The sequence below is a fragment of the Dermochelys coriacea genome, chromosome 6 (genome assembly GCF_009764565.3).
Source record: "Dermochelys coriacea isolate rDerCor1 chromosome 6, rDerCor1.pri.v4, whole genome shotgun sequence".
Taxonomy (NCBI): domain Eukaryota; kingdom Metazoa; phylum Chordata; order Testudines; family Dermochelyidae; genus Dermochelys; species Dermochelys coriacea.
Genome location: NC_050073.1, coordinates 79,202,383 through 79,224,367, shown reverse-complemented (window position 1 = coordinate 79,224,367; position 21,985 = coordinate 79,202,383). Strand labels below are relative to the sequence as shown.

The window sequence follows — 21,985 nt, the reverse complement described above, 5'->3', positions numbered from 1 at the left end:
TCAAACAAAAGTTATTGGACTCAATTACCATGATAAGTGGGTGAAATGTAATATCCTGTGATATAAAGAAGGTCATATTAGATGACCTAATGGTTCCTTCCGACCTTAAACTACACAAATCTATGACCCAGAGGACAGGGTATATACATATCTTATCACTGGGAAGAATGTGTGATGTGTGTAAAAAGGCTTTGAGGTGAATGTACACATCCCAGTGTGCCTTTGGCCCCTTTAAAACCGGGAACGATAGACACATGGCACATGACTTGGAATAAGCATGTGACCTACAGGAAGCCAGACATAAGGTTTCCTGCCTCTTACACAGGGGCAGGCACCAGATGGGAGTGACTCAAGATTAAGGAAGGTCAAGAGTGGAACTCTTCACAGCAGTTAATAAAGGGCTATCAGGAAATGTGCCCTCCCCCTCCCCACTTCCCACCTGTGCAAAGCAGGAAATGTCTGGTATGTAGAATTTTGTTTTATTCTGAGCTTTTTTTCAATCTTCAATTTATTAATAAACCAACCAGGAATGTGGATCTAAATTCTAACATTTCAGCTTTATTTGCGCTGCCCCAGCTAATAAAAATCTGCACACTGATTTACACAGTGGCCAGAGAGTTGTGTAGAACAGAGATCCATAGCTCATAACCCTGCCTAGGGACAGCAAGGAACACTACGCTTCCCCATCCCTTGATATAGCAGCCATTGCTTGGCCATGTGTGTCCAGGTTTTATGAGATGATAATCCTTCGCCATAGACACAACTCAGTTCCTGTGGACTAAACCAGGATTTGGGCAGTAAACATCAATATGCACATACCAATGAATGGAACATAAAACTGTTGGTCACTTTTTAACAACACATTTCAGTTTTAAAAGATTTCAGAAATACAATATTAAATTTCCTACATCAAGGTAAGAGAATAGTTTAATTAGGTGATTTGACCTAGACTTGTTTCCTCCGAAGTGATTAAAAAGTGAAATCTCTATCTTGGTGAGAACTTCAGTCATTTATCCAAAGCTAATAAAATGGCAGTAACACAAATAACATATTTGAAAGGTCTAAACAAGATTTCATATTATCAATACTCCCTTCATTACACAAACTCAACTCTACATATATTGAACTTTTTCTCCTATTCATGATCTTTTTAATGTGCCATCTGTAGACTTGAATAATACAGCTGAGTTCAGTTGTTTATTCTCTCATTACTAAGCAACAGAAGATGGCTTGCAAACAAAACAGAATTTTTTTTCTTTTTGGGTGGAAAGGGCATGGAAAGAGGAAGAGGATTTTGAGTTTGTATCTATCACTCACAGCCACTTTCCTATTAATACAAAATGATTAATCTTTAGAGATTATAGTTTTTCCTTTGTTATTTTGGAGTCTCTCTAATAGGAATTAATTTATAGTCCATCTTTCTGAAAGCAAGCAGTTCATCTGTGGAAATTTAAAAACAAAAACGAAAAAATGACAATTTCAAATTTATCAATAACTTACTGGACAGTTACTTGGAAATCAAAAACTCCTTCCTTTTGCTTGTGGGGCTGAGGGGAGCAGAAGAGCACAAGAAGGAGCAAAAATGCTTTAAAAACAGAAAGAGGATGTGTGTAAGTAGAGCCTAAGTAGCACAGTTCGTTCTTCACCAATGCTGTGCGGCCTGGATTCTGTCAGTATTTATTTTAAGGGAGGGAGGAGGTATATTGCAAGGGAGAAGTCTTGAGGAGTTGTCACTACTTACACACACACACACACACACACACACACACACACCCCTCGAAAACTGGCATATACTGCCAGACCAAAAAAATACTGCCAGACCAAAAAAAAGTGGAATTCCAGAGTTAGATTTTGTTAGATAACCACTCCCGCTCTTTGGGACGATGAGTACAGGAATGGTGAGCAGATAAATGGCAACAAAGTTCCTGAATCAGCAGAAGCAAGATATATGGAAAAGTGTAGAGGGTTTCCTTCAGGAAAAAGAGTGAAATTTCCTGCATATCTTTGAACTGTGTGCAAATGAAAGACACACACAAGGATCGATTTAAACAGCAGGCTGCAACTCTACTAACGTTACAATGGAGAGGGGCACTATCGACCCACCCTCTCTCACATACTAGGAATTTAATTGGGTCCAGTGCAGAGTTACTAGACTCCCACCATATACTCAGGGTAGACCCTCTTCACTTTACTCACAGGACTCAATTAACTTTCAATCCTCATGCCCTCCCTCACACAAGAGGGGAAGAGAATGCCAAAGGAGACCTTGGTCTGCAAAGACTTTAGGTCTCACCTTCTCCTTACAGGCAAATGGTCCCAAGTTCCATTTACCTCTGGGAGCTGTCTTTTTTTTTTTTTAAGCCTGTATCTGCACTGGCACATTCGGGGTGCCAGTAATTAGTGTGGTCACATCTTCATCCCACAGTCTGTGATGTATTCATGCCTAATCCAGTTCCTAAAGTCTCCAAGCCAAATGCCAGACCCTCTGTCCAACAAGGGCACTCTATCACATCTAAGTAGTTCAGGCACATGATACCAGATGTCCCTGAGCCACCCCATGTCCAAAGATGACTCTGGCAACATCACAGTTCATGCTCTTCCAAGCCCTAACCCCATGGGCTGGTTTGACCATGCCTTGCCATACTCACCCCACAAACATTTCTGACCGAATTAATCTCATGCTCTGTCAGTCTACTCCATCCCATGCCCCTCTGAATCCTTATTCACAAATTTACCCCAAGGCAGGCCCCCAGATCATTTCCCCTTAGCTGAGCAATCAGGATATTAGATGGATGTAGTTCACACATCTACAAGTGCAGAAGAGGTATGAGTTGCTCTGACAACATACCCCTTCTTCCAAACCATTGCAGGTGGATAGCCTCGCACCTGAAGCTCAGCTGCAACACACGCCAAGCTGACTGTCTGCTTGTAGGTCATATTTCGGTCCGATTTACTTGCCTGCAGCCTCAGAGTTGAAAACCCTCCAGTGCTGTGAATAGCGCTGCACTCATCCTAAAAGAACAAATGCCATAATTTGCCAGATTGGGATCCAAATGGGCTAATGCCTCCCCCATTATCACAGCAAATGGTACCTAGTCAGAGGTATAAAGGGCCTTGCTCCTGCATTCACATGGTTATCACAAACTCTTTTACTGGACATACCTGTTCATACAAGCAGTCTCCTAGCTCTTCTATGTCTCCTTTTCTGGATTGATAGGGTTGTAAATACCTTAATTTTCAAGGGCACTGCTCCTTGTTTAAGTTGCACATCTACCAATTCTAGGGCACTCCTGGAGCTGTCCTCTTGACACCAACACACCCTCACTAACCCTGAAGGCACTGAAAACAGCAATAACAAATGCAGCTTTAAACAGATCCACATGCACCCCAATGTAGGTAAAGCTTCCAATCACTGAAACAAATTCTTTATGGTTATGGGGTGCCTGAAACCTATGCAGCATCCCTCTCCTCCGGACCATCCTTTCAAAAGCTTCCTTAGTAAGAATTTTCCACGTGTTAGTAAATCCTGCCAGCGTGCAACAAAATGACAGGCCAGCAATGCTACTACAAGTTGGCGAAAATTTTTGAACCAATAGTTTATTCATTAAAAAAATGCAGTTTTGATCAATTTGCGAATTTGATCTAATTAGTTTTTATTGGGAAAACCTTTATCCATGTCAGCAAAACTGTGAGTCCATACCAACCTGCCCCTTTATAACCTTTTGCTCAGTGGTTAGGGCACTTGCCAGGGATGTGGCAGACCCAGGTTTGAATCCTCACGAGATATCCCTCGCTCCAGGTGAGCATCCGTAGCCACCAAGCTATCAGCTGATCTGGAGTGGGTTGCTCTCAGTCTCTTGTGTTGAAGCTGTTCCACTACATATAAATAGAAATATTCATTGATCCAAAGAGCGAGTGAGCGAGAACAACTCCATAGCCTGGGAGGTAGATCTGGATTCAAATCCCTCGAATGAATCAGGCAGAGAAGATTTGAATCCACATCTCCTACCTTCTAGGTGAGTGTCTTAATCACCAGGCTATAGAATTGTTCTCACTCACTCTCTCTTTGGCTCAATGAATATTTATTTACACACAGTGGAACAGCTTCAACAAGACAGAGAGTGACACACCCCAAAATGGTCTATCGTCTGGTGGTTAGGATGCTCACCTATGGGGGGCAATATCTAGTGGAGATTCAAACCTAGGTCTACTACATCCCAGGCAAGTGCCCTAACAGTTGGCCTACAGATATTAAGGGACATGGATGGATGGACGGATGGACACACAATCCCTTTCCTAATTTGTTTATGTGGAAAAAGTTTTGTCATTTTCGGAATATTATGAATATTTTTTGGTTTGCTGGACAAGCCAAAAAAAAATCAGTTATTTGCCCACCTCTAAAGGTGACTCACTATAGCCAATGATGCCAATCTACAATGCACCAAAGACACCGCATAATTCATCATCTGAAACTCAGGGATGGACTAAACATACGAAAGGCTTCCTTAATGCTAATCTATGAACTCAACAAAACGAGCCTCATAAACCCTTAATGTCCTTGGGGCAATGGAATTTTCCACCAATCCTAAAGTCGTCAGGAGCCACAGTTCCACAAACTTTGAGGCATCACCTGTGCGTCTTGGCGGCAAACAGCACTAGGTTCTGTAATCTGTCATCCTGAAACTGAGACAGAGCATGGACAATCCCATTATCGAAACCAGAAACATGTATTACACAGAAAATATGTTAAACAAACAGCAGTGCAATACAAATGCCCTTACCAGTCACATTACTTCATTGACTCTGAATTAATGTGTATCTCTGCCTGTTTGTCAGACTAAAAACAAAACCATTTAATTCCTCACCCCAAATAATGACAGCCACCAATATCAGAAAAAACTTAATAGAAGTAATCTCTTATTATACTATACTCTGACCACTCTTCAGGCCACCTCTATGCACACCAATTCCCTTGGTAATGAACTCCAAAACCAATTTTCCCACAGGCATCAAACAGTCCCCGTAATGCTGATCCTAGCATCCAATTGGATCACTGAACTGATAACCCTGCTATAAGAATGCTTCCCCTAATCCAAATCTGCCCTTACTTCTTTTGGTCATCCTGACAAAGTGATGAGGATTCTTGGCTCCAGAAGTGTCAGCCACCACATGGGCACAAAAGACTCTAGCCAAAGCCACTGCCCTACATACAAAATTTAAATGCCCCAATAGTTATTTACACCTCTTTTAGAGCGGCTTTCGTAGAACTTTTGATTGTCCTTATCTACACCTTTACATTACCTAAGCTATCTTTGGATATACACCCTGTTTTGAATCCAATTCAGTTCCCAAGTATGTTAACTGTGCTGGGCCTTCATCCTTTTCTGAGGCCAGTGAGACCCCAAGCACTCGGTCATCTCCAGAAATGCTCTCAACAGGCAGCTCTGCTCTACTGATCATATTTTCTGCCAAGAGGAAGTCATTGAAACAGTGAACTGCCTTGCGTGCAAGCTTGTTTCCCTCAAATCTGACCATTCCAATGTCATGCTTAACCTTTCAAAGGCTGAACATGATGTGGAGCACGGGCATGGCCTTGTCAGAACAGTAATATTCCTCAAACTGAAGACTGAACCAGTTACTATTTTTGCAATGAACACAGAGTAATATTGTATTTTGCTACCTGTGTCCTTATGCTGCATTCCTTAACCATGGCTACTGCTGCATCAAATGAGTATCAAAGTGAACATAATTGATGGTCAATACTGTCTTTAAAGGAAGCTTTGAAGGTAAAATAAATGGTTGATAATCCTGTATTATCCATTAACTTTTTTAGGCACCACACCCAGAGCTGAAGGTCTCCACTGGTAATTTCAAAAAAGGAACAACTATTCTTTCTACCTGATGTTTTCCCTAATGATTTGTTCTAGTTCTTTAATAAATTATAAATTTTCAGCCCACACACACAACCTTTCCCCTTCATATGTAGGCTCGGCAGAATTTGATTTTTATTTTTTATAATTTTGACGGATAGTATAAATATTTATTTTTAAGAAGTTTTTTCCAATTCTTATCTATTTACATTTTCACAGTTGCAGGAAATTACAGAGGGGAATGCCAGACAATGAGGGGTAAATAATAATTGTTTAATTACAAAAAGAAAAGGAGTACTTGTGGCACCTTAGAGACTAACACATTTATTAGAGCATAAGCTTTCGTGAGCTACAGCTCACTTCATCGGATGCATTTGGTGGAAAAAACAGAGGAGAGATTTATATACACACACACAGAGAACATGAAACAATGGGTTTATCATACACACTGTAAGGAGAGTGATCACTTAAGATAAGCCATCACCAACAGCAGAGGGGGAAAAGGAGGAAAACCTTTCATGGTGACAAGCAGGTAGGCTAATTCCAGCAGTTAACAAGAATATCAGAGGAACAGTGGGGGGTGGGGTGGGAGGGAGAAATACCATGGGGAAATAGTTTTACTTTGTGTAATGACTCATCCATTCCCAGTCTCTATTCAAGCCTAAGTTAATTGTATCCAGTTTGCAAATTAATTCCAATTCAGCAGTCTCTCGTTGGAGTCTGTTTTTGAAGCTTTTTTGTTGAAGTATAGCCACTCTTAGGTCTGTGATCGAGTGACCAGAGAGATTGAAGTGTTCTCCAACTGGTTTTTGAATGTTATAATTCTTGACGTCTGATTTGTGTCCATTCATTCTTTTACGTAGAGACTGTCCAGTTTGGCCAATGTACATGGCAGAGGGGCATTGCTGGCACATGATGGCATATATCACATTGGTAGATGTGCAGGTGAACGAGCCTCTGATAGTGTGGCTGATGTGATTAGGCCCCATGATGGTATCCCCTGAATAGATATGTGGACAGAGTTGGCAACGGGCTTTGTTGCAAGGATAGGTTCCTGGGTTAGTGGTTCTGTTGTGTGGTGTGTGGTTGCTGGTGAGTATTTGCTTCAGATTGGGGGGCTGTCTCTAAGCAAGGACTGGTCTGTCTCCCAAGATCTGAGAGAGCGATGGCTCGTCCTTCAGGATAGGTTGTAGATCCTTGATGATGCGTTGGAGAGGTTTTAGTTGGGGGCTGAAGGTGATGGCTAGTGGCGTTCTGTTGTTTTCTTTGTTGGGCCTGTCCTGTAGTAGGTGACTTCTGGGTACTCTTCTGGCTCTGTCAATCTGTTTCTTCACTTCAGCAGGTGGTCATCATGAATAGGTCTGAGTATGAACAAGAGGCTACTAGGCAGCTCTCCAACACCACTTTCTACAAGCCATTACCCTCTGATCCCACTGAGAGTTACCAAAAGAAACTACAGCATTTGCTCAAGAAACTCCCTGAAAAAGCACAAGAACAAATCCGCACAGACACACCCCTGGAGCCCCGACCTGGGGTATTCTATCTGCTACCCAAGATCCATAAACATGGAAATCCTGGACGCCCCATCATCTCAGGCATTGGCACCCTGACAGCAGGATTGTCTGGCTATGTAGACTCCCTCTTCAGGCCCTTCGTTACCAGCACTCCCAGCTATCTTCGAGACACCACCGATTTCCTGAGGAAACTACAGTCCATTGGTGATCTTCCTAAAAACACCATCCTAGCCACTATGGATGTAGAAGCCCTCTACACCAACATTCCACACAAAGATGGACTACAAGCCGTCAGGAACAGTATCCCCGATACTGTCACGGCTAACCTGGTGGCAGAACTTTGTGACTTTGTCCTGACCCATAACTATTTCAAATTTGGTGACAATGTATACCTTCAAATCAGCGGCACTGCGATGGGTACCCGCATGGCCCCACAGTATGCCAACATTTTTATGGCTGACTTAGAACAACGCTTCCTCAGCTCTCGTCCCCTAATGCCCCTACTCTACTTGTGCTACATTGATGACATCTTCATCATCTGGACCCATGGAAAAGAAGCTCTTGAGGAATTCCACCATGATTTCAACAATTTCCATCCCACCATCAACCTCAGCCTGGACCAGTCCACACAAGAGATCCACTTCCTGGACACTACGGTGCTAATAAGCGATGGTCACATAAACACCACCCTATATCGGAAACCTACTGACCGCTATTCCTATCTACATGCCTCTAGCTTTCATCCAGATCATACCACTCGATCCATTGTCTACAGCCAAGCGCTACGATATAACCGCATTTGCTCCAACCCCTCAGACAGAGACAAACACCTACAAGATCTCTATCATGCATTCCTACAACTACAATACCCACCTGCTGAAGTGAAGAAACAGATTGACAGAGCCAGAAGAGTACCCAGAAGTCACCTACTACAGGACAGGCCCAACGAAGAAAACAACAGAACGCCACTAGCCATCACCTTCAGCCCCCAACTAAAACCTCTCCAACGCATCATCAAGGATCTACAACCTATCCTGAAGGACGACCCATCACTCTCACAGATCTTGGGAGACAGACCAGTCCTTGCTTAGAGACAGCCCCCCAATCTGAAGCAAATACTCACCAGCAACCACACACCACACAACAGAACCACTAACCCAGGAACCTATCCTTGCAACAAAGCCCGTTGCCAACTCTGTCCACATATCTATTCAGGGGATACCATCATAGGGCCTAATCACATCAGCCACACTATCAGAGGCTCGTTCACCTGCGCATCTACCAATGTGATATATGCCATCATGTGCCAGCAATGCCCCTCTGCCATGTACATTGGCCAAACTGGACAGTCTCTACGTAAAAGAATGAATGGCACAAATCAGACGTCAAGAATTATAACATTCAAAAACCAGTTGGAGAACACTTCAATCTCTCTGGTCACTCGATCACAGACCTAAGAGTGGCTATACTTCAACAAAAAAGCTTCAAAAACAGACTCCAACGAGAGACTGCTGAATTGGAATTAATTTGCAAACTGGATACAATTAACTTAGCCTTGAATAGAGACTGGGAATGGATGAGTCATTACACAAAGTAAAACTATTTCCCCATGGTATTTCTCCCTCCCACCCCACCCCCCACTGTTCCTCTGATATTCTTGTTAACTGCTGGAATTAGCCTACCTGCTTGTCACCATGAAAGGTTTTCCTCCTTTCCCCCCCCTGCTGTTGGTGATGGCTTATCTTAAGTGATCACTCTCCTTACAGTGTGTATGATAAACCCATTGTTTCATGTTCTCTGTGTGTGTGTGTGTATATAAATCTCTCCTCTGTTTTTTCCACCAAATGCATCCGATGAAGTGAGCTGTAGCTCACGAAAGCTTATGCTCTAATAAATTTGTTAGTCTCTAAGGTGCCACAAGTACTCCTTTTCTTTTTGCGAATAGAGACTAACACGGCTGCTACTCTGAAACCTGTGTTTAATTACAGTAAATGTTGAGATTCAAAATCCTTAAATCAAACTCTAATACATTCCCAAGCAGCATTTTTCTCACTTTGTCTATCTGTAAATGTCAATGATCGATAGTAACACTTTTTCATAGGTTTGTGTGTACACTTTGTAATAGATGTTTACTGACATTTATCGATAAAATTCTAATCCTTCCAAGCCTACTCACATGGGATCTGAAACCCTATCAGATGTCCCTTGCATATATATGCCCCATCTGTTTTGTCAGGATAATCCCATAGTAGGGTCCTTAGTACCTCTAATTTAACTGGAGATTGGGCTGAAAGGGATCGAGGGTAGTGACAGCAACCACCTAATCAGCTTGCCGAACTTGTCTTACCCATCCAATATACCAGGGTCACTGTCTTCTTGTAAGCACGGGGCTGGGGAGGCGGTAAATGGCCTTCCTTAGGGTAGCTCCCCTGAAGGCTTCTAGGAGTCTCCTTTATGAGCTACGGAGTCCTCCCTGGCTGCCTGCTCTCTCCCAGAACTGCCTAGCAACTGCTGAGAACTTCCTCTTTTTAAGACCTTATTCCATCCTTGACATCATTGACAGGGCTAAAGGGCCGGGACCAGCCCTGCCCACAGCCTCTCTTTAACCCCTTCATCACTGGTGTGGGGATTATATACCTTTTATTCTAGTCTTAACAGAACCTAAAAGGTGACAGTTAAACTCAGCACATTGGTTTCTGAGGACTCAGTCACTCTCCCTATAGCCCACTGTTTTATTCAGCTATTCAGCCCTATAACTCTATTTAGTTTATAAATGTTCATTAAGGAAAGCAGAACAGATGTTTTTAATATTTCTGAATCTAAGGACAAGAGTGAAGATAATTTCAACAGTGCAATGCATATTGTCCTCTATTAAAGATTAGAATCTGACCTCATAGAACCTCTCTAACCACTGTTTATGTGCTGTGAATTTTATATTATTTAAAGTAAGAAATAAGAGACATTAAATTCTCTCTCATTCAAATGAGAAGTTGTGGAGGGGGAGACAAGCAATTTTAAATTGCACAAAGATTAGTGACTTTTTACTTTTTCTTTGTGGGGGAAGTGATTATCTTACAAATACAATAAGAAAGTGGAAAAAAAGTTTCCTCTACTGAGGCACAGTAAGCGTTAAAAATTTACTTATTTCATATTTAACTTGATGTCGATAATGGAGTTATCCCCCGATTTCATCCTAATGCCATTACCAGTGCAAGTGTGGGCAGGAATTAGACACCAGATTAGAAATAAACTCACAAATGTAGATGGCAAATCTACAGAATTTTATGGTATTTCTCTTTAATTAGAAAAAGTACTGCTTGTAAACGGTGCCAGCCTTATGAATGGAAACTGAAGACTCTTCATCTATCCAGAGATTAGATAAACCAGAACATCACACAATCATTTCACAGATCAATAGTGATCTGTGATCAACAGTAATACAGGTCTTATCCCAGACTAGTGAATGTGTTGCATTCTATTAGTAGTCTTATAAGGTACTCTGCTCCAACTTCTCTCTTAAAACAAAATTAAGAAGTACAACAATGTTTAGGTTTTGCTACTACTCTCCAGAATGTTGGTAACTGTATAAAAATTGAGCCCTATTGTGATAGGCACTGTACAAATGAGGTAATAGACAGTCTCTGCTTTGAAGAGCTTACAATCCAAACAGAGGAGACAGGCACAGGGTAGGGAAAGATGTACTAGGCAGAAAAGTGCTGTACTGTCAACATGTATGACAATATCTTATGAACAAAACTACTTTTCTGCAAAGATAAATCTGTTTTTTTCCCCAACTTCCCAATACACCCATGCTTTCATTTGGCAATAAAATGCTATGGTGAATTCACAGGAACATCCCATTGCCTACTGTATACAAATTCTTCCACTTCCTACTAACTATATTCTAGGTAGTGACAATGTGCAGGTTCTTGTTAAACAGATCTTTTGACAGAACTAACCTTCCCCTTTGATCCTCTCATGGCTCAACTACCAAAGGATCAACAGACAGCATTAGAAGATATATGTTATTAGTTAGATCTCATGTGGCCCGACACTGACCCTTCCTCTTCCTGGCATGCAAACATCTGGATTGAGTCTTTTGCTACTGAGACTATGGTTCAGACTAATTAAACAAAAACATGTGCACAAAGAGAAAGATAGCAAGGACAACCCACATACCTGTGTACCTCGGTTTTGGAGCAAGTACATAGATTAACTAAATTTTCAGAATTTATTTCCTTATTTTAACAAGAAGGTTTCCTCTCTTAAAATAACAGAGACCTTTCCCTCCTTCCTCCCCACTCTTCAGGGTATTTTTGTTTGTTTGTTTATTTTTTTAAGTTCATAGCACTAAACTTACCGTGTCACTTTGAGGCTGTGAGATGACAATAGGCTGGCCGGCATCACATGTCTCTCTTATATTAACATGCAATGGAATGTCTCCTGCATTAAAAACACCGAAATACATTTACATAAAGACTTAATATTTTATAAGTGCATTTCATTAAACTAGCCCTGAAGCTACTTGAAATCAAATTCTAGTTCAGGCTATCCTTTGAATTACTTAATCTCTAAAATTAGCATTTAAAATGAAAATTAACTGCAGCAGAATTCCACATGTCCCCAATCATTAGTACTAAATATATTTCAAATTTATTCATTTTCTGGAAAAAGAGCAGATTGCTTTGCAGTAATTTATAATGACAGGAAGTTTGCTTTATTGCTTTCTGGAGATGCAGAAAAGCTCAAACTGAGACATTTCTATGGTCTAGACATTTTGGATAGGTACAAAATAAAAACACTTCTCTGAGTGTCAGGATAACATACTATTAAACATATTTCTTACTTTTGTATTTCAAAAGTGTTTTGAGATATTAATCAATATCCAAACTATAGCACATTTTGCTGCCAAACAACAAAATGTGCTATAGTCCTTAGTAGGCCATTGATTTAATTAAGTGCTAGCTATATATTCAACTCATTTTCTTTTACAAGAGCTAACTACTGTGTGTTTTGCTTGTGTAATTAGCAGGGAACTGTTATAGAAAAAAAATGTTCTGAAGGAAAAATAATTTATCAACCCATTGGATATTTTCACTGAATTCTGAAATATTTTTCCAGCACTGAATACAGTAAATTTTTAAAGTTCCCATAATTACTATATCACAACACAGATACTGCCTATGAGATGAAATTCAGTTAAAAACTGATCTTCTACCAGTATTAAATTTACAGCAAGCTGGAGGCCTGGCTACTCTTCACGCAAGCCTTGTCTATACTCAGAAGTTTCACTGATTTAACTAAAAAAGTGCGTTTTTAAACCATTTTAATTAAACTGGTGCAAAATCCTGTGTATGTACTTTTAGTTTGGCTAGGAAGTGTGTTATTTTGCTTTAACTTAATTTATTTTTAACACCAGATTAAGATAAATTTAAAAATAGCTAAACTGAAATAAGTATTCATTTATAAACTTGCACTGGTTTAACTAAAGCAGTTTAAAAAGAAACCTCTAGTTAAACAGACGCAAGCATGGGTATTGTCAAACCTTTATATGTAAGTAACATACAAGAGTTGGTCCAAGAAATATCTGTAGTTGAGCCCCTATATAACAGTGACCAAAATAAATTTTAAGTTCAACATCATTAGAGGAGGAAATATATTGAAATCTTGCACTGAACTTTAAAAGAGGATTTAAAAAAAAAGTTAAGGATGCTAGTAAAAAAAGACCCTAAAAGAAAAAAAATAAAAATAATAATAAAAAAAAAGTATGGAGTTGCTGGTCTTGACTCTGTAATTAAGGTTGAGTTGAATTTTGCACTTAAAGAAGAGATGCAATCTCTGTTATATACAAAGACTACAATCTATCCTCCCCAAAATTGCTCAGTACATATGCTTTTGGCATAGAATGAATTTTCTGAGAATTTAAGTAAATCCATTAATATTTTTTTTTTAGTTAAATTTAGTTAAAAATTGGTCTTAAGAAATTTACCATTGGAGGTCAGATCTTTTCTTGGTCCCAAATGTTCTTAGTAATGGAGTAATACAGACTAACCAAGTCCCACATAGTTAAATATTACTGTTATCTTGTGCATAGGTCACACTTTGAAGACTATTATTTTTAGGATTCAGAGTAAATTTTTTGCAGTCAGTCAGTCTTCACAACTAAAATTTACTACTTCAGCAGCAAAAGAATTCCACAAAGAACTGCCCTTTTTCAAAATGGCTGCCATCTCCTACTGTTCTCAAAAGGATTGAGGGCCACATTTACGAAGGTATTTAGGTGCTTAAAGATGCAGATAGGTGCACCTAATTGAGTTAAAGACAGTAGCTAAAGATATAAAAAGAAACAAATAATTCTGTAAGTATATTAGAAGCAGAAAACCTGCAAGAGAATCAGTGGGTCTGCTGGACCACCATGGGTAAAGCAAGCAATTAAGGAAGATAAGGTTATTGCTGAGAAACTAAATGATTTCTCTGCACAATTCTTCACCACAGAGCATCCCTGCCTGGGACCTACTCTTCTCTGGTAATAACAATGAAGTGCTATCAGAGAGTGAGGTAACAAAAAAAGAAGTGCTGGAACAAAGTGATAAATTAAAAAGCAACAAATCCATTCAGTCCAGATGGTATATGCCCAAGAGTTTACAATATATCTAAGAATGAAGTTGCTGAGCGGCTAAGCAAAAGCATGCACATTTTTATTTTTTTAAAAAGTTACTATACCAGGGGATTGAAGGGTAGCAATTGTTGTGTGTTTTTAAAAGGTGCTAGAAGTGATCTGGGATATGACAGACAAGTAAGCCTTATTTATATATCTGGTAAATGTATTGAAAAACAATTAAAAAATAGAATTATAAGAGATCTAGGAGATCACAAATTTATTAGGGTCTAACCAGCATAGCTACTGCCTAGGAAAATGTCTCTACAAATCTGTTAGAATTAACTGAATGTGTTAATACAGAAATCAATAAAGGGGAACTGGCTGATGTACTTTATTTGAACTTTTGAAGGCCCCAACAAAGCTTCTTACAAGAAGCTACCAGAGAAACTAAGTACTCAGGTTGTGTTGGTCAAAGTAATGGATCAGAAACTGGCTGAGACACAGAAAAGAAATGGCCAATTTTCATCATGATAAAATGTAAATAGTAGAGTGTCACAATGTTCTATACTAGGATCAGTGTTGTTTAACGTAGTCATAAATGATATAAAAAAGGCGGTGAGCAGTGACGTTGCAAAATTTGCAGATGACACAAAATTATTTGGTTAGTCAAAACTGGAGAAGACTCAGGAACATCAGAGTCTTCCAAGCTAGGTGTCAGGTGCTACCTCTCAGTAGCCAGGCTTAGTGGCTGGACGAAAGATCAAAGCCTGACTTTGAGTTGGGACTGGACCAAGGATGGCACTAGAATAGAGATCTGGGGACAGGCCAGGATCAGAACCAAGATCAGGGTCCATAGTGAAGCCAGGAGTCCATAGCTGGAGTCTAGATGCAAACCAGATGCAAGGTTGAAGCAAGGTGGTCAGAGTCCAGGGACAAGCCAAGTCAGTCATAGCCAGAGTCCAGATACACACCAAAGATCAAAGCCAGGTAGTCAGAGTCCAGGGGTCTAGGGAGGGTCAGCAGGCAGAGATAAGCCTGGAGCGGGTCAGTAACAGGGCTGGAGCAAGAGCAGGGTAGGGCAAGAACAAGATTGGAACAGGGCTTGGGCAAGGCTGGGGCAGAAACAGGAACAGGGTCAAGAGCAGGCTGGGAGTCTCAAGAGTCTGAGACTCTGTGAGGCAGCATGAGGATTTCTGGCTGGGTAGTTGCACAGACTGATCTGCAGCTCTGGTGGGATTGAGGAAATACTTGAACCTGGAGGATAGGCTGCAGCCACATGCCTGAAGGTTGAGTCGCTGCAGGCTCTGTGCGAAGATTAAGTCAGTGCACCTACTGAAGCATTGGGGATGGGCGGGCAAAAGCCTGCCCATATCTGAAAGTCCATGCCCACAGTCTAAGGGGAGGAGCCACCAGACCCAGATATCAAATGATTATGGAAGACAACCAATGAAAAGAAAGGGATGGAAGTGATGGGTCACAGGTTCAAAATCAGGGATCCAGACGGGGATACCAAGCAGAAGACCCCAGACAGTGCCCACTGCTCCTCAAAGACATCCAAGGAGCATGGCCCAGAGGAACTCTGCCCAGAGACTTGAGGGAGGATCAGAAGTAGGTCCCATAGTCAAAGAGCAACCTCTCATCTAGCTTCCTCCTTGTGGTACGGTGCATGGCCACCTTGTCCAGCGCCAGCAGAAGGTTGATGAGGCGATCTTGTGACTTCGTGGGGCCATGGATAGAGTGTGCATAAAGCAGGAGGTGCAGGGAAAAGTGCAGCCAGAATTGGAGGTGGTGGTTCTGGAGAAGCTGGAAGAGGGGCTGCAACCTGGCGCACTTAATGTAATTGCGTGCCAGGGTCTCCCTCTCACTGCAGAAAGAGCAGATGTTGGGGGAAGTGGTGAACTGCACCAGGTATATGCCCATGCTCATGACTCCGTGAAGGAGCCGCCAACTAATATCCCCAGTGGGTCTTGGAACCAGGGTGGAATACGGACTAGCCCATCAGGGTTGTTTGCCCTCAGGTGGTAGGAGGTCCCTCCACTTGGTGTCAGGATGGGACATGAGGGTGATGAAATGAACAGTGTGGAGCACAAGCACATAAAGCTGTTTCCTGAGAGTGGTTCAGAGACTGATTGGCTGCATGTCTCGCAGCCAGTTCAGATGGTGAGTGGGGGGGGCGGAGCGGGAAGGTGGCAACTGGAGAGACTTGTGGGGAAAGAGCCCAACGGTAAAGATCAGGCAGGCAAGGGGGGAGTACCCTCCCGCAAGACCCATTCAAAGAAAATGTGAGAGACAGGCTGTAGGGCTGCCATCACCTCCTGGAACACGCTACAGTGGACACAAGAGGTGGAAAGCCCCATGTATTAACTGACCGCAATGGGGTACAACAAGTCCCCTCAGTTGTAGTCCAGGAGATCCTGGTGGTACCAGCAAAGACCAACCTCCAGTGCAGCAAGAGGGACTCTTGCACTCTTAGATGCTGGGATGTGTACGAAGGGCTCAGCAAAGAGGTTTACCCCCTTGGTGGTTGCCATGGACCTCGTCACCGAGACTAGCTTCTAGGTCCTGAGGAGGTCCTGGTAAAAGACTGGCAGCTCAGATTGGTTTTGGGGGACATCCTCGTGTGGAGGTACAAGAGCTGCTGGTTTTATCAGAGCCCTCAGAGGGGGTGGATGAAAGCATGCGCCAGCACACTCCATGCCTTACTACCTACACTGTAAGGAATTCTGCAGGGTCTTGAGGTGGAAGACACAGACTTAACTGCAGACACAGAGCACACCCTTTCTCCCTCCTCCAGGGAAGGCTCAGGACACCTGCGGAGACCCAGTGCAGCCCGAGCCAGAAAAACTCCAGGATATTCTGGAGGCTGACCGGAGTGTCCAGAGCATGAACAGGACCAGATGGTTAAGCACTAGTGCCCTCCCTCATAGCAAAAGGCACCAGAGCAACTTCTTCCACTTCCTGTCCTTCGTCCACTTCCAGTCCTCGAGATCCACAGTCAGCCACTCCACAGTCAGCCCACTCCAGCGGGGAGAGATTGGTGGCAGAAAGGTGAATGCCCAGCTAAAGCAGCAGGCCCACACTCTACTAGGTGGCTGGGAGTGCAGTAACAAATCGCTTTGCTTAGAATCATTTAAACTATATGCTATTATAGTTTGAATGCTTTTTAACTTGCAATAAGAGATTGGTGTCAGGGATTTTTTACCTGGTTTAGGATTTTTAGATCATATAGTAGTAGGGATTATTAGTTACTTTACTAAAATGATACTTTGTTTTGGAAAGGAATACGGCCTGTCAATTACTTTATTGGAAGGTTACATCCGTGTTTTTTGGTGTTTCTTACACAACACCAGGAACTTATACCTCAGAACAGATTAAGGGGGCATTAGGCAAGTTATTCTCTGACAGCAGATTTTAAATTGCTTTGAGATTGACATATATATGATGCAATTAACAACATCCTCGGCCTTCAGGGCAAAGCTCTTGACGCAGCTGAAGGAGGCCGCCAAGGAGATGGCTTGGCAAGCTTCCACCTGCACCAGGTCACCTGGGATCTGGGCCATGAGGAGCACATTGAAAACATATGCCAATGGGGACGATCCACAAATCTGGCTCTCTAAACACCAACCCAGTAATCCTTTTTCCGAGGAGACAATGTTGGAAGGGCAGCTAAGCAAGCAGCCCTGATTTGGCTGCATATTTGGCTCACAACAGATGAATGGGCAACATAATGATGGATTCATTCAGTGTTGGTTAATGCACAAATATATGAATTGGAAGGAATAATCTGAACAGTTAATTGTATCAAGCAAAGAAAAAGACCTAGTATTGGCGAAGACCTCTGTTCAATATGGACAAAAACACAAATGTTAAAATACATAAAGGAATAGGATAGAATGGAGAATAATACAGAAATGATTATATTTCTTTATATAAATAATGATACAATTTCATTTGGAATATTGTGTTTAGTTCTTGTCACCCCTTTTCAAAAAGCATTTAGAGAAATAGAAGGATTCCAGAAATAGGGGCAAGAATAATTAGTGACTGAATCTCTCATCTGAAGAATGACAAGACAAACTATTTCCTTTAATGAGGAGATTAATAAAATGGCATGATAAAAAGCATATAAAATAATGAATGATACTGAAAAGTTATATTGGGAACTTCAATTCAGCGTCTCTCATAATACAAGGGGGACACTCGATGATATTAAAAAGTGGCAAATTCCAAACAGATAAAGGAAATACCTTTTCACTCAAAACACTGTTAGCCTGAGGAATTTGTCACAAGGTATCATTGGGTATGTCTACAGTGTAATATAAAACACACTCAGCTGGCCCGTGTCAGCTGCACCATGGGACTGAGTCAGCTGACATAGGGCAGCTGTAGGTGTTTTATTGCAGTGTAGACATACACACTTAGACATACAAGAGCTTAGTAGGATTCAAAATACATTTACACGGATAAAAAGAATGTCCACATTTTTACTTACAAATACGAACAAAAACACACCGATGAAGTGAGCTGTAGCTCACGAAAGCTTATGCTCAAATAAATTTGTTAGTCTCTAAAGTGCCAAATTTTCTTTTTGCAAATACAGACTAACACGGCTGCAACTCTGAAACCAAGGGCTTTGGAAAGTGTAATATAAATCCTCAGAACTTTTGGTCATAAGTCAAACTCTAACTATTGGGCACTGGAAGAAGATATTCCCTATTGGCAGTTATATCATAACTAACCGTTGCAGGTTTTCTTCCTTTGAAGTATCAGATACTGGCCATTGTTGGAGACAGGACAGATACTGGTCTGATCCAATATGGTAATTCCTATGCTTCTATGTACAATATAAACTAACTTTAACCCTTACAGCACTATATTCATGCTCTTTAATAAGCAGCTGGAGAACAGTATGTTTGCATCCACTCCTCTTCAAACCTCTTCCTCCCGAATCAGCAAATCCCTTGGCTCTACCTGCTTTCCATCCTTGGCCAACTGTACCCATATTGGGGGCAGCAAAAGCCACTTATGGGGACCAATGGCTGACCAAGCACCTTGTGCCACTGCAGATGGAGGCTTTGCACCCAGTGTAACCCAGGGCTGAAGCAATCCCCTTTGACTCTGATCCCCACACATAATGCTTCCATCAGGTGATCCTAAGCCCTTGTCTACAACTAGGCGTTGAAGTCGAATTTAGCAGCATTAAATCAATTTAACCCTGCACCCATCCACATGACGAAGCCCTTTTTTTCCAACTTAAAGGGCTCTTAAAATCAATTTCCTTACTCCATCCCTGACAAGAAGATTAGCGCTTGTCAGGTTTTCAAAAATCGGTTTTGCTGGGTCGAATTTGGGGTACTGTGGACGCAATTAGACGGTATTGGCCTCCAGGAGCTATCCCAGAGTGCTCCATTGTGACCGCTCTGGACAGCACTCTCAACTCAGATGCACTGACCAGGTAGACAGGAAAAGGCCCGCGAACTTTTGAATTTCAACTTCCTGTTTGGCCAGTGTGGCAAGCTGCAGGTGACCATGCAGAGCTCATCAGCAGAGGTGACCATGATGGAGTCCCAGAATCGCAAAAGAGCTCCAGCATGGACCGAACGGGAGGTACGGGATCTGATCGTACCTGTATGGAGAGAGGAATCCATGCTATCAGAACTACGTTCCAGTTTTCGAAATGCCAAAACATTAGTGAAAATCTCCCAGGGCATGAAGGACAGAGGCCATAACAGGGACCCAAAGCAGTGCCGCATGGAACTTAAGGAGCTGAAGCAAGCCTACCAGAAAACCAGAGAGGCGAACGACCGCTCCGGGTCAGAGCCCCAAACATGCCGCTTCTATGACGAGCTGCATGCCATTTTAGGGGGTTCAGCCACCACTACCCCAGCCGTGTTCTTTGACTCCTTCAATGGAGATGGAGGCAACACGGAAGCAGGTTTTGGGGACGAGCAAGACAATGATGAGGAGGCTGTAGATAGCTCACAGCAAACAAGTGGAGAAACCGGTTTTCCCGACAGCCAGGAACTGTTTCTCACCCTGGACCTGGAGCCAGTACCCCCCGAACCTACCCAAGGTTGCCTCCCGGATCTGCCAGGCAGAGAAGGGACCTCTGGTGAGTGTACCTTTTAAAATACTATACAAGGTTTACAAGCCAGCATGTTTAATGATTAATTTGCCCTGGCATTCGTGGCTCTCCTGGATATACTCCCAAAGCCTTTGCAAAAGGTTTCTGGGGAGGGCAGCCTTATTCCATCCACCATGGTAGGACACTTTACCACTGCAGGCCAGTAGCACGTACTCAGGAATCATTCTAGAGCAAAACATTGCAGTGTATGTTTGCTGGCATTCAAATAACATCCGTTCGTTATCTCTCTGTATTATCCTCAGGAGAGTGATTTCATTTATGGTCACCTGGTTGAAATAGGGTGCTTTTCTTTAGGGGACATTCAGAGGTGCCCGTTCCTGCTGGGCTGTTTGCCTATGGCTGAACAGAAATGTTCCCCGCTGTTAGCCACGCGGTGGGGGGAGGCAAAATGCGACCTTGTAACGAAAGCACATGTGCTATGTATGTAATGTTAACAGCAAGGTTTACCGTGAAAGAGTGTACCCATTGTTCTATAAAATGTCTTTTTAAATACCACTTTCCCTTTTTTTTTCCTCCTCCACCTGCATGTGTTTCAAGGATCACAGGATCTTCTCCTTCCCAGAGGCTAGTGAAGATTAGAAGGCGAAAAAAACCGCACTCGCGATGAAATGCTCTCTGAGCTCACGCTGTCCTCCCACACTGACAGAGCACAGACGAATGCATGGAGGCAGACAATGTCAGAGTGCAGGAAAGCACAAAATGACCAGGAGGAGAAGTGGCGAGCTGAAGAGAGGGCTGAAGCTGAAACGTGGCAGCAGCGTGATGAGAGGAGGCAGGATTCAATGCTGAGGCTGCTGGAGGATCAAACTAATATGCTGCAGCGTATGGTTGAGCTGCAGGAAAGGCAGCAAGAGCACAGACCGCCACTACAGCACCTGTGTAACCAACTGGCCTCCCCAAGTTCCATAGCCTCCTCACCCAGACGACCAAGCACGCAGTTGGGGGGCCTCCGGCCACCCAGCCACTCTACCCCAGAGGATTGCCCAAGCAACAGAAGGCTGGCATTCAATAAGTTTTAAAGTGCTGTGTGGCCTTGTTGTTCCCTCCTCCAGCACCCCTCCTGGGCTACCTTGGTAATTAACCCCCTATTTGTGTGATGAATTAATAAAGAATGCATGAATGTGAAGCAACAATGACTTTATTGCCTCTGCAAGCGGTGATCGAAGGGAGGTGGGGAGGGTGGTCAACTTACAGGGAAGTAGAGTGAACCAAGGGGCGGGGGGTTTCATCAAGGAGAAACAAACTGAACTTTCAAACCATAGCCTGGCCAGTCATTTCAAAGCTTCTCTGATGCGCACCGCACCCTCCTGTGCTCTTCTAACAGCCCTGGTGTCTGGCTAACCAGAACCCAGGCGATTTGCCTCAACCTCCCACCCTGCCATAAACGTCTCCCCCTTGCTCTCACAGATATTGTGGAGCACACAGCAAGCAGTTAATAACAGTAGGAATATTGGTTTCGTTGAGGTCTAACCGAGTCAGTAAACTGTGCCAGCGCACTTTTAAACATTCAAATGCACATTCTACCACCATTCTGCACTTGCTCAGCCTCTAGTTGAACAGCTCCTGATTACTGTCCAGGCTGCCTGTGTATGGCTTCATGAGCCATGGCATTAAGGGGTAGGCTGCGTCTCCAAGGACAACTATAGGCATTTCAACATCCCCAACGGTTATTTTCTGGTCTGGGAAGAAAGTCGCATGCGAAAGTTTCGCAGCCACTGGGAATCGTCCCAGACCTGCAACAATATACGGTCCCACCAGTCTGTGATTGTTTCCCGGGCCCAGAATCGGCGTTTCACTGCATGAGCGTACCCCATTAGCACCATGATGCCCACATTGCCAGGGCACGTGCTTTGAG

The 21,985-nt window shown here is 42.7% G+C and overlaps 1 protein-coding gene across 1 annotated transcript in view; it reads right to left on the bottom strand.

The window, feature by feature from the left end:
* Positions 1–2,359: 2,359 nt before the first annotated feature.
* Positions 2,360–21,985, bottom strand: part of NUBPL (nucleotide binding protein like) — a 156,165-nt gene continuing 136,539 nt past the window's right edge. Inside the window, 2 exon segments of the mRNA XM_043517008.1 lie at positions 2,360–3,012; positions 11,745–11,827. Coding sequence (XP_043372943.1) covers positions 2,800–3,012; positions 11,745–11,827 — 296 coding nt within the window. The 3' untranslated portion in view covers positions 2,360–2,799.